Genomic DNA, 12,202 nt, shown 5'->3' on the forward strand with positions numbered 1-12,202 from the left:
TATATAAAGACACATGCATCTACACGCACATACATACATACTATGCATATGCATGTATCTATATTTGTGCTCTTGGTTGTGTTAGAAAGTAGTTTCTTATTTTTTACAACTTCCGTTACTCCACATACGTTTGATCGATCATTTCTTTGATCTCAAAGTTTTTGCGCTGTTTTTTTGGGGACAATAAGTAATTACGAACAAAAATACACATGGAGATAACTGCCTGCGTAAGTCTTCGCGAGGGAGTCTACAAATTCGTTAATCGTATTTCTAATCTAATGAGTTGTCACTTGCAGTTGTTAACCAAAGCGAATTGCCAACAAATGATTTGAAAAGAAAGCGCTTACACACATTATATAACCAAATGAGTTTTCAAGCATTTAACCAGCGCGTTATGGCCGTCACAAAAAAATAAGCGAGGATCATTAAAGTCGGCATTAAGGCGAGCGCATAATTGTCGTGTGAAGGGTCGTGCACACACACCTGGCCCTACTTGTACATACGTAAATACATAAAACATATGTATAACATGTTGTCTGGCAACGTTGCTACACAAAGCTTAGCAGCAATGCAATCACTTAATTGTTCGGTAAAATGAAAGCATTGCGTAGCTAACTTTTAAATTGTTTTTAAAACAATCTTGTTTTCCATGTTTTCATTTCAATTAGAGCGGACATAATGGCTCAAACTGAATTAATTATTGTAATACCTGCCTTTTTGGTTGATTATCAAAATGTATCGAGGTGCGGCATTTGCTTCTAATATAATATATCGATGTGTAAGTGCTCTCTATTTAACCACTCTCGTTGTGCCTTTTGAGAAAACCGTGGCAATAAATCATTGTGACAACTTACGCACCACACAACGCGGCTCTATTGAGGACTGTTGAGATAACATTGTTTGTATGTTTTTATCACATATCTATATCTGCGCTTTGATTGGTTATGTAACAGCGCTAAACAACTCCAACACAAGTGGTCTTCAGTACCCATAGTTCGTCATATGCATAGCTTGTAATGGATCCACACTCTCACATATGCAGTCCGGTATGCGTGTTGGCAAATTCAGCTTTGTTGGGTTCAGCTAATTCAATTAAAGGGCATATCACAGTGAATTAGCCCTAAATAGCGTGCTGTGCTTAACATTAGCTCTTTGAACCAGCAATATAAATAGGTGCGTAGAATTCAAGGCAGCGAAGGGTGTGTTTGCTTTCGATCGAAAGTTTTTAACCGTTAGTTAAAATTAAACATAACATAGATTAATATATTCTAATGAGATCCAGTTTTACAAATTTTAAAAGAATATCGTGACTTAAAAAAAAAACAAAGAATCATCAAAAAAAAAAAATCGCTGTAAGATAAAATATCAAATTTATAACTATTTTATAGCCAAAACTCAAATTTAGTTTCAATACGAGTGGTTTCCATTATATCGTTTTTTATTTATCAAAAGTGATGTTATGTTATTTTCCAATTTAGATGACGATATGGACAATTAGATCAGTGTAAATTATTTTTCCTTTTAATATTTGTTATTTTATTTTTCGTTTCCAAAGGGTTTCAATCTACTATGAACTCCTTTGTGTTTTTTTTATAATTCCAAAGGGAAACAGTTATGCTTACTAAACGACAGTTAGATTTCTTCCAGCAAGCGTTCTTTGTCTAGCGTATTTAAGACTTACCCAATCGTTGAAGCCCAGTTTGGCCAGTTCCTGTTTAGATGTTTGTGAACCGGCTTCTAAATGGAGATTGTCGGCACCTTTGAGAAGACAAAATTACACAGTTATGTGGTGAAATATATAAGTAATAATATAATCTAAGATCTTGTATGTAACTTTTCTATGTTATAAAATTTATGTGACTATAGATTAATAAAAATTTAGTTTGACAATGAAATCTTGAATTATTTGCACTCACCATCGTTCAAGACCTGCTGCAGGAATATCCGCAGCTCGATTGTTTCCGTGACCAGCGCACGACAGACCGCCTTGTAATGCTCCTCAGGTACAGTGGGCTTAACGTGATTTTTACAGGCCTATAATAAAATAGACACAACAATTTAGCGTAAATAAAAAGGTCAAAATGAATTACTAGACATTTGAAAACAATCGATTTGTAAAATTTGAAGTGGAGCGCTAACAAGTCAAATAATTCGCATTGAATATTGTACATAAATACGTATATACATATATGTATACTTAATATGTGAGTACATACATACATAAGAGTATGTATTCGAGTATGTAAATACAGATATGGACTGGAATTGCCGCACTTGAGCGACTCCGTTGACTGTCAAGTGCCGAATACTTGTTTACATTGTCGGCGGATTGTGCGATAGATAAACTTACAACAACAACAACAACAACAATGATTGCTTAGTGTTAGAGCCTGCATGTGCATGCGCTTTTGCACGAATAAAGCTGTTGCATAGTTGGAAAATTTTCACGCCTCGCTGTTACCTGATGAAAAAGCCGCAAAACGCGCCGCAACTGCACAATTAACAGCAAAGCGTGAAAAAGGCAATGCAAAATGCCAACTACGTGTGAAAATTCATTAAAGAAAATTGTTACAGTTTTCATATTTGTTTTGTCATATCGGCTGCCGCCGCGATTGAGTCACCGCCGGTGTTACGCCTGACCGCTGCGCTGCCGACGTGTGTTTGCTGCGCATTATTTTCCACAATTTTTTTTTTCCTTCCCTGCCTCTCAAACATTTCGCTTTGTACGTTTTGTTCCTGTTTCTTTCTTTCCTCTTCGTTTGCCATCGATCACCTCCGGTCTTCGACAGCCTTTGCTTTGATCACATTCTAATGCGAATATCACACGCTTCAATGCCACAGCAGCGCTTACCGCGCGTCTGCTTTCTTCGTTGCAAAACGGTATCTTTATGCTCGTTGCATCCATTGCCGGTTAGCAGCCATTTGTCGCACTTGCCACACAGCGGAACAGCAACAATAACAATTCTTAATATTCATTTGAATGTGAAAATTGTTATTATCGTTTGCGGTGAAGGTGCCAAGCTGCGCATGCGGCGGCGGCGTACAGCGGGGCGGCAGCTAATGCCAGCGAGTGGGTTATGCAACCTTGTTTATGGTGATTTGATATCTGGGATGCAATGTTGCCGTTTTGTTATATCCGCTAGATACGTACCACAAGCGCACAAACACCCAAGTGCACCTTAATACGCTTGCATATATGTACATATACATATATGTGTGTGTATGTGTGTAGACTCGCTCGCGCATAAGCGCTTGCTAGCAGCTCGCTCAGCCAGTTGTACAGCCGCAAAAATTGTGTTGTACAAGCGGATTATGTCTGAACTGGTTATTAATATGGCGAGTTATTAGAAGCATTGGCTATTTGAAATATTTATTACCGTTAAATTGCGAGAAAAATTAAACAGCACTGCTGTTGGCGCACTCAGTTTGCTATGTATTTACGAGCATAGATTTGGTATATAGCCACATATACATACATATTTAGCTACAAGTAAGCTCCGAGTTGACTTCAATTTATTACAATAAAAGCTGGTTGGAATATATATATATGATATATATTGTATTTGATACATATTTTCCAGTGCGAAATGTGCGAGTGTGTGTTAAATGTGATTATCTGAACAACTATGAAATCTATTTACAAAGCTACTCTACATATTGATGCACCTTACTCTACGGAACTCAATGTAAGGCGGCTGACCAAGTTTATTTCGTCGCATTGTCTATGCCGGTTCAGACTTTCCGCACCTGCCGATCGCCAACAAACGTTTTTGGCACCTGACACTTGATTCTTACAGACACATGCACATACATACGAAAGTAGAAAGAAACATTGCAACTTTTATTATCCATTTGTAATCCACAAATAATGTGGAAAACTGGTCTGGCCAGAAAATAACGAGGCGAGAAGTGTGCCAATATTTATTTGACAGAAGTCTTCTGTTGAAAAAAGCACAGCTGCTTTTCCAGTTTTTGTGAGGAGCACCTTTCACCTTTGTCTTCCATTTGTTGGCACTTCGCCATATAAATAGTGTACGCTAAAAATGCACGTGTGTGTGTATGTGTGTGTGTTGCCATAAATTCCAGCAACAATAAACATGGCAAAGCGTTGCATAGCTACCGGCGTTTTTGCATAACTTTGCTGCCGCAATCGACGAGTGCGATAGCGACTCACACATTCACGCACATGCGCATGTATAAGTAGAATGTGTTCATTTGGATGCACGAGTACGTTGGTGGTCATTTCTAACCGCCTTTTGTGGCATGTTGCACGTTTTCTATAACTGTTAGCATTTGAATGCATGTGCCACATGCTATGGTGCACATGTTGAACGATTTGGCTCGCCGTGTGCTAGACTTATTGCGGTGCGGCAAGTGCAGAAGCAAAGCAATAGCAAAAGTAGCAACAATAGTCAATCGCCACTGCGCCCAGACGCCGCCAATATTGCTCAGCTTGAGCTGTCTGCATGAGAGGCCCAACCAATCGACTGCCTGCCACATTGTCGGGCATTAGAATATTGGCCATTTGTTTATAACGCACTGACAGCTGACGTATTTTATTAGCCCATTGTTGCCAGAGGCCCCCACAATGCACGTGGACGTTTGTGGGGAACTACGCAATAAGTGTATGTGAGCTCGTGCGTGTATTAGTAGAAATCTATATGCATTAGACGGAGAGCTGGCGCTTAAACTAGATGGGTGGTAGGAGAAGATTACAGTTCGCAGGCTTGCAGCACGTAACCTCGCGGTTCCCATTTTTGTAAAGAAATTTATATTAATTGCCTGCGAGAGTCCAACAAGTGGCAAAGATAATATGATTAAACTTTGAACAGAAGCTAGAGTGCAGAGCGCCGGGTGTAATTGTTAGAGCAAGATCTGGGTTTGATTCCAAATTCCGAGCCACAGCAAAAAATATTTATTTGCTAGCTAATGCCAGTTGCTTTCGTCTAGTTTTTGAAAATACCTTTCCTAAAGAGCTCCATTTGTCGCATGACTACAAAAGCTTTGCAAATATTTATATTTCCAAAAGTGTTGAGTGCGCTTTGTTTTCCATCAATTTTCAGAGTTATGAAACGAATGTGTTGCAACACAAACAATGCGTTGTCAGATCATTGGTCTAGTGGCCCTAAATGCCGTAACCTGATTGTCAATCCGTAACTGTGCATTTGTCAAAGTGAAGTACGAAGCGAAATAAAAACAAATTACGAAAAAAGAAGTAAGCAAATTAAAGCAAACCAGCGGGCACACCTTAATCCACTTCAATGGACATTCGATCTGGAGCCGACAGCAGGCATTGCAGCATAGCCGCAGCGAGCAGCGATTGCAACGATAACAATGGCATTAAAATATTATAACGGTCCGGCAATTATGCTCGTTAAAAGCAGCTTGTAATTGAATACAAGCAAATTTTGTGCCAGAAAGTGTGGGAACAAACGAAAACTTGAAGCGTCGATGACAGACCCAAGTGGTTACGAAGAGGAGTGGTGGCCAATCATAACTAGGAAAACTGATTTGGATTATGGCAGCTCATCACAGAGCTTCACAGCTTAATTTTAGAAGCACTTTGGGATTTATTATTGTTTATTACATATTAACACTTTAGTGAACCTTTGAGTCCAGCCAATTTTTCCTTGTAAAATATTCTGTTGTTTCTTATATTAAAATAAAGCTTACAAAATAATCTTATTTGATAAAGTTCTGCAGTATTTTTCCACACTTACCTCAAGCACAAAATCAAATTCTTTGGTTTCATTCCACTTCTCATCATCGCCCTCATCATCCCAACGTTGGTGGCCCTCATCAATGCCCTCATCGATGCAGTCATCATCGTTTTCTGAAAACCAGCGAAAATTTAATTTATTTGAATTCTAAAGCAGTAAAACATAACAGTATAATTCGTTGTTGTGGTTGCTATAAAAATAAAATATTTAAATATGGAGATCCAAATGCAAAATGTGTTATTCATTCGTGACAACAAAGACAAAGTCGGCTAGTAAAGCAAAGTCTGTGTATTTTGCAATGCAAACCTATTTCCCCACTTCTACCACGCTGCCTCACTGCCTGACCGCTGAGCGCTGTACGCCACTTGGCGTCGATCAAAGCGAAGTTCACAAAGCAGAGCACTAGTCACACGCGTCCTTGAAAAATCAGACCCACTCTTAATTCGTGGTCGGGCAACGGCTGATGCAGCGCCGCGAACTACAACACCAGCACAGCAAACACACGGACAGACAGGAAATGATATTCGGTTCGAAATGAGACTGAATTACAAACCGCCGATCGCCGATCGCCAACTACAGACCGCAGATCGCGAGTCGCAGATAACGGACAGATGGTGACATGACGCTTGCGGTTGGCCGCAAAACCAAAATTTACAACAGCAACATGCACATTCAAAATATAAATCGAAACATAACGCAAAAAAGTGTAACAACTGAATTAATGCACTAACAATAACAACGACGCCAAAAATAACGAACACGAAAATGAGAAAAAACGAGAGATAAAAAACCGCGTAAAAACATTGTTGTTCACCGATTCGCATTTTGCGCTGATTTCATGAAAAATAAACCAGAAAATATATAAATATATATATGAGTAAATAATTGAGGGAATGAACCGCGCGGTAATGACTGGGTCGATTCGTCACCCGCCTCTGGTGGGCAGCTGAGCACGTGTTGACAATAATTTCAATTTTATATATTTTAAGCTGGCGTTTGTTCAGCTATTTCTCAAAGTGCTGTGGGACGCATGCTAAAATCAAGATGTGAATAAGAGCTAATCTTCGAGCCTATGATTAAAGGTCTACGGACTAAATTTCATGCTGTACCTTCTGCTGTCATGAAAGCGATCAGTTCCTCCAGCTCATGTGACATTTGACACTGTTCATCCACTGTCAGGTTGTAGTCCAAGGCGGTGTACACGATCACCGCGACTTTGCGTAGGACCTGAAACAACAAAATAACTTCAATCAGTAACTTGTAACTTTAAAACTTTATATATAAACAGTTAGGCAATTAAAATCAAAAAGTGGCGTGAAAATAACTGATGTAATGAAATTTAACTAAAACTGTAATGCAGAAAATTCGAAACTTGTACTTGGCGTCTGACCGATCGCACGCGATCGCTTGTAGGCGCATCTTCAGCCATTCGCCACTCTTCGGCATTGATTGTAATTTAATTTATTTGCTATTATTTTGCGGACTCGAAGTCGTGCTGTAGCAAAGATATGCAGATGCGAGCCACCGAAGCGGCACCGAACGGCAGAGACAAGTGGTTTTGGCATCTCAAAAAAGAAGAAGACAACCCGCAATGTAGGCAACGAAATAAAAGGCTTTGCACGCTGGCGGGTAGCAGGCAGGTGTGCGAGTAACTTTCGCTTTTCATTACGGTTTGTTAATGAAATAGGCTTGAATAGGCTTTGTGCTGGGGGCTTTTGGCCTTTGTAACGGCACAGTGTGAGTGTAACTGCTTAAGCACTGACACTACATTTTCGAGTATCGAATCTTCAACCTGCGATCACAAGAGCTCGCTTCTTTCAATGCGCAGCCAAATGCATGGACTCACACATGCGCACATACACACAGTCAACGGCAGTTAACAATCAAATTTTTCGTTTAATAACTTTATATTTTCCGATTTTATGCGCACGTCTCGCTTTTGCTCGTGTCAATGGCAGCACTCGTAACGGAATTAATAGCATTGGCTGTGGCATTGTGACATCATCACAGGTGCCTCGGGCTGTGTGTTGCACGCCCCACTCAAGACGATGCTGCGCAGCCGCCCACACGGCCACAGACTGACAGGCTTGCTGACGGCGGCGGCGCGGCGGCAGCATTAGTACCTTGATACGCTGATCAAAGTCACACACTCATGCAAATATACGTACATATCCAGGCACATGCTCAACTCATCGTCTTTGTAATTTTGTTTTGATTTATCATTAATTGTTGCTGTTACTGTTGCAAATGTTTGTGGAATTTGAATTAACCACTTGTTGCCACATCACTTGGCATCGCCGCTTAATGCTGTGACCTTTGCGTTGCATTTTCTCTCAAAGCCGTGTTATTGTTTGGTATGTCTACGCTTTTGTTGTTGTTGCCATTGCGCCGGCCGTGTTGCCGCGGATTGCATTCGCAGCGTTGAACCCATTTGGCGCAATGTCAAAAGCATTCGCCGCGTTGCACCGTTATTTATGCGCGTTGTTGTTGTTGCTGCATTGGCGCTTTTCACAATATATGCATGTGCCGGCATGTACAATGCATGTATGCTTGTGTGTGTGTTTATGCAGCGGTGTGAATTTTTGAGTGCCGTTCAACTTGGCGCAACAAAGGCGAGCGCAAGCGCCTCTTTTCACTCACTTCGCCCCCCGTCGTTTGCTTTTCTGTTGTCTTTGCTATTTTTAACCTGTGTGCGAAATCGGCATTCGCTAATTTTATTTGCTCGTTTTGCAGCTGGAAAAAGTTGTTAGTTGCGCGTTTAAAATTTCAGAAATGCCGTTTTTAAAGCGCGAAACAATTAATGTGGCAACATTAAAGTTACAACATTTTTATTATTGTAAAGCACTTCACATTGTCTCCATGTCTCCACTTTCGACGGCATTGCATTGTCGTTTACCGCGATGGTAGCCGTTGTTGAGTGAATCGCGAATGTCAGCGGCGTGGGAGTTTTCCGGAGATTATGCAAAAATCGGCCAACCGAAAGTGGAGTAACTACAAAATAATGTTTGTCATCAACGAAATTTTCGAAATGACACCGCGCAGGCGCATAAGTGCTTACATAACGAGCTGTTTGCATATGCTAAGTAGGTTACTGTCAAGTGGCGAGCGTTGAGACCACAAAGCAAAGCGGCAAATAAACACGAACGATAGTAATAAAAATATGTGAGAAGATCTGGCGGTATCGAAATTTAACTGATATTCACTATAATTGCCCTAAAGAAAATTTTATTTGCTGAGTTAAGCTCAAGCGCCTGCTCTCTCTCTAAGGAGCACTCTCAGCATTGCTGCATTTTTTGCTGAATTAGGAAAATTGTGTTTTCTCCAGGTTATCATCGACTTCGGCCAATACACATACAAGTGAGGTATGTTTACGGGCAGCCGAATCATGATTTTAGACCAGTGGAGGCAAGTTAGGTGTTACTATGGGCATAGTATCTTACTCGACACTGTTAATGAAGTCGGATTAAGCTGGCAATGCGACCGAGAAAAGAAGACCCACGAGAAGCTAAGCACATAGCTTTCGTTCCCCAGGAGAGAAGATTGTCCAATGATTCTGTGATCCACAATTCCAAATGCGAAACCTACATATTCACTGACGGATCAAATATTGAAACAGGAAAAGGAGCGGGATTCTTTTGTAGTAATCTGTACACAGAAGGCAGACCTTAATTCTGCCGTTCAGACCGAAATTGTTGACCAAACAGAAGGTGCGAAGTGGACTTCTGTTCTTACCAGCAAGTCAGCAACATGATACCCGAACATTGTTTATGGGAATTCCCAGTCTTCAGCCGGATGAAGAGGAACATATTCCACGGCTCTTAATACTCCAACTTAAGAGAAATTGGGCAGGCTGGGTGGATAAGAATCAAATCTCTCGCCAGATTTGCGAAACTGATGAAAAAGGCTTAAATTTGTTACCACCAGGGAGCGCCATGGGCCTAATAATGTTCCAAATGCGGCCATCTACGATCCGGCACTAATGCGTCTCCCTTTTTAACCAATCAACCAACCATTTCACCATTTTCCTCTGTGTTTTTGGAGCATGGCCTTATATGCAAAGATGGAGTTGGCACTCTGACCTATAATAGTGTCTTCAACAGGAATCGAAACATCAACAGTGGAATAGGTGAGCAGACCTATGCTTAGGGCTCTAACTGAACGCTAAAGACTTTTGATGGGAACGAATATTATACATATTATGTCAGTGTAACAAAACATTCTTGACGGGAGGGAGGGATGTGATCTTGTTATGCACCACTTCATTAGTGTTTTTAATTACGACTCGCAGAATATCTACACAAATTAGTTGCATGGGACATTAATTGAATTTTTTGCATTTGCTGCACACTTTCTAGTCACTACAGGGCAACTGTAGATTTCACGGCTGTTAAAGATCCCATCGGCGGTTTAAGGAGTGAGCGCGTACCATTGCGACCGTTTGCAAGTCCGCCGCGGGCGCTGGCATCGTTGCAGATGGGTCTGGGAGTGTAGCAATCGCGTAAAAATCACTCTTGCCACACGCAAAGGAAGTGCGCGCTGGTTGCGCTTTCCGCTCCAGTTGGAGTGCGATGTGGCAAGTAGTTGACGACCAGGCGCAAAAACGAAAAGAAACCGCAATCACCAAACACTCGCGGCACTTAACATGAACCAATCGTAAAATGCGTTGTCCAGTTTACTGCTGTTTTTGTTGTTGCAAAAGACATTTGTGGCAAGTTCGCAGCAGTCAGCACGCCAGTGAAGTGTGTATTGCGGCAACTGCTCGTCTAACAGGGATGGCTTTGTGGAACGCTTGCCGTGTGCAACGCGAATAAAAGTGGTGCGAAACAACAACAAACTTAACCCTTCGGCGTGCTTAGTATTGCATTGCAGTTTCGCGGTTCAGCTGGCATTCGCGTTTGCATTCTTAGCTAACATTTTCCCAGCATTTCCTGACCACTGCAAAGCCTGGGAAATTGCGCGACGATCATTAAGACCCGAGGAGAGCGCAGTCACACTCACATTCGGCAATCGGACAGCAGCGGCTGCTAAGCGCTCGCGGAACGCAGCGGTTCAATGTGCTTAACCTCGGCGGTGAACTCACGCCGCACGCTTTATGTGGAAACTTTTTTATTTCAGCTTGTTTACTCCTTTCGTGACGCCGTGTGTGCGTTGGTACGCCAATGACTGGCTGAGCGAGTGAGTTTCGGCCATACAACTTGCGGCGCAGCGGTGGGTGAGGGTTTGGCATGTCGCGCAGACAATGCAAGCTACCAGTGGCTTTTCCACGAATCCATTCATATGCATAGAAGTCCTATGCAGCGCGACAACCTTATTGCAGCATAACACGCGCGGCTATTAAATTCAATGAGGTTGGCTGTTGTCGCTGCTGGATGACTAATGTTGTGTAGAAAGCAACAAAAAGGTCTTTCGATTAATATTCTTCTAATATGAGATTAAAAGTTTTACAACTCTTTTTCAAGAGGTCGCTTCTCCAAATACGTACTTGCAATATAAATATTATCTGTATAAGACCACTTCCGTCTTTATTGAAAGCAAAATTACACATAAACCACAAATATTATTCCAAAAGTAACTAGATTTGCGTTTTGTGAATTTAATCATTTCGATTTGGCAAGTTTTGGGTAATTTTATTTTTACTTGCGGTAGTTTCTCATAATTTTAGCCATGCGACTGCGCTTCAGCTATTGCTTGCAAACAACTTGCGGAATATCGCAGCAAAAGGCAGGAGTATTTCGAAAAAATTCGGTTATCTACGATCAGCTTATGACATTTGCCAACACCTAGCCTTATCAGCATCGGAAAGAGAAATTCGCCGCCACCATAAATTGTGTGAATCAGCAGCGCGTCGCACAGCAGCCAACTCAACCACTCAACCTAGTTCACATTGGATGGATGCGCACGAACAGGCGGGTGCGGGCTGGCATAAGCGTACACTTACACACAGGTGCAGAATTCCATAAATATGTGTGTAAACTGTCACCGAAATAAAATGTGGCATGCAATATGATAAATGTGTCATAGACTGCTAAGCACAAGCAGTAAGTATGTATGTGTGTATGTAAATGCCGATACGTTGTGAAGCGTCGCGAATGATTATGCATAGCTCGCGGCTGATAAACACGACATAGGCAATTGCGCATGCGCGCACTCTTTCAAAGGCATTTCGCAACGTTTTTTGTGCGCGCGTTGTTCTGAGCGCCACAAGTGAATGACAAGATAATAAAATATGGAAATCATGATAAAATAAACGATTTTGGACAACTTCACTTTCGCCAACTGAAATTCGTTTGGATTAGCATGGAGCCTGTGGGCCTGGGAAGACACCGTAAAAAACCAGCATCACCGAAATGACACATTATTTATGCCTGCGGCCTGCCTTTGTGTTATGTGCACCTGAAAATTTGAATAGCTGACTGCTTCTACAGATAGACACTCGCCAATGTACATATGTATGTATGCAGCGCAGTAAATATTTGCAAACA

At 41.5% G+C, this 12,202-nt stretch overlaps 1 protein-coding gene across 1 annotated transcript; it reads right to left on the reverse strand.

Moving 5' to 3' along the window:
* Positions 1 to 1,606: 1,606 nt before the first annotated feature.
* Positions 1,607 to 6,980, reverse strand: LOC125780239 (protein spire-like). The gene is made up of 4 exons (XM_049462138.1): positions 6,830 to 6,980; positions 5,721 to 5,833; positions 1,917 to 2,034; positions 1,607 to 1,758 (listed from the first exon to the last, which is right to left on the reverse strand). Exons 1-4 carry the CDS (start codon positions 6,873 to 6,875, stop codon positions 1,622 to 1,624), a joined length of 414 nt encoding a protein of 137 aa, XP_049318095.1. The 5' UTR covers positions 6,876 to 6,980; the 3' UTR covers positions 1,607 to 1,621.
* Between the last annotated feature and the right edge of the window lie 5,222 nt (positions 6,981 to 12,202).

Source organism: Bactrocera dorsalis, unplaced genomic scaffold, assembly GCF_023373825.1.
Source record: "Bactrocera dorsalis isolate Fly_Bdor unplaced genomic scaffold, ASM2337382v1 BdCtg306, whole genome shotgun sequence".
Taxonomy (NCBI): Eukaryota; Metazoa; Arthropoda; class Insecta; order Diptera; family Tephritidae; genus Bactrocera; species Bactrocera dorsalis.

What these genes read in the sequence shown, in the direction of transcription:
- LOC125780239 (XM_049462138.1), bottom strand. Translation starts at nt 6,875, where the DNA reads ATGTCACATGAGCTGGAGGAACTGATCGCTTTCATGACAGCAGAAG. An exon ending in AATTTGATTTTGTGCTTGAG is followed by an intron (nt 2,035 to 5,720) that starts GTAAGTGTGGAA and finishes ATTTTATTATAG; the next exon opens with GCCTGTAAAAATCACGTTAA. An exon ending in GCAGCAGGTCTTGAACGATG is followed by an intron (nt 1,759 to 1,916) that starts GTGAGTGCAAAT and finishes GTCTTCTCAAAG; the next exon opens with GTGCCGACAATCTCCATTTA.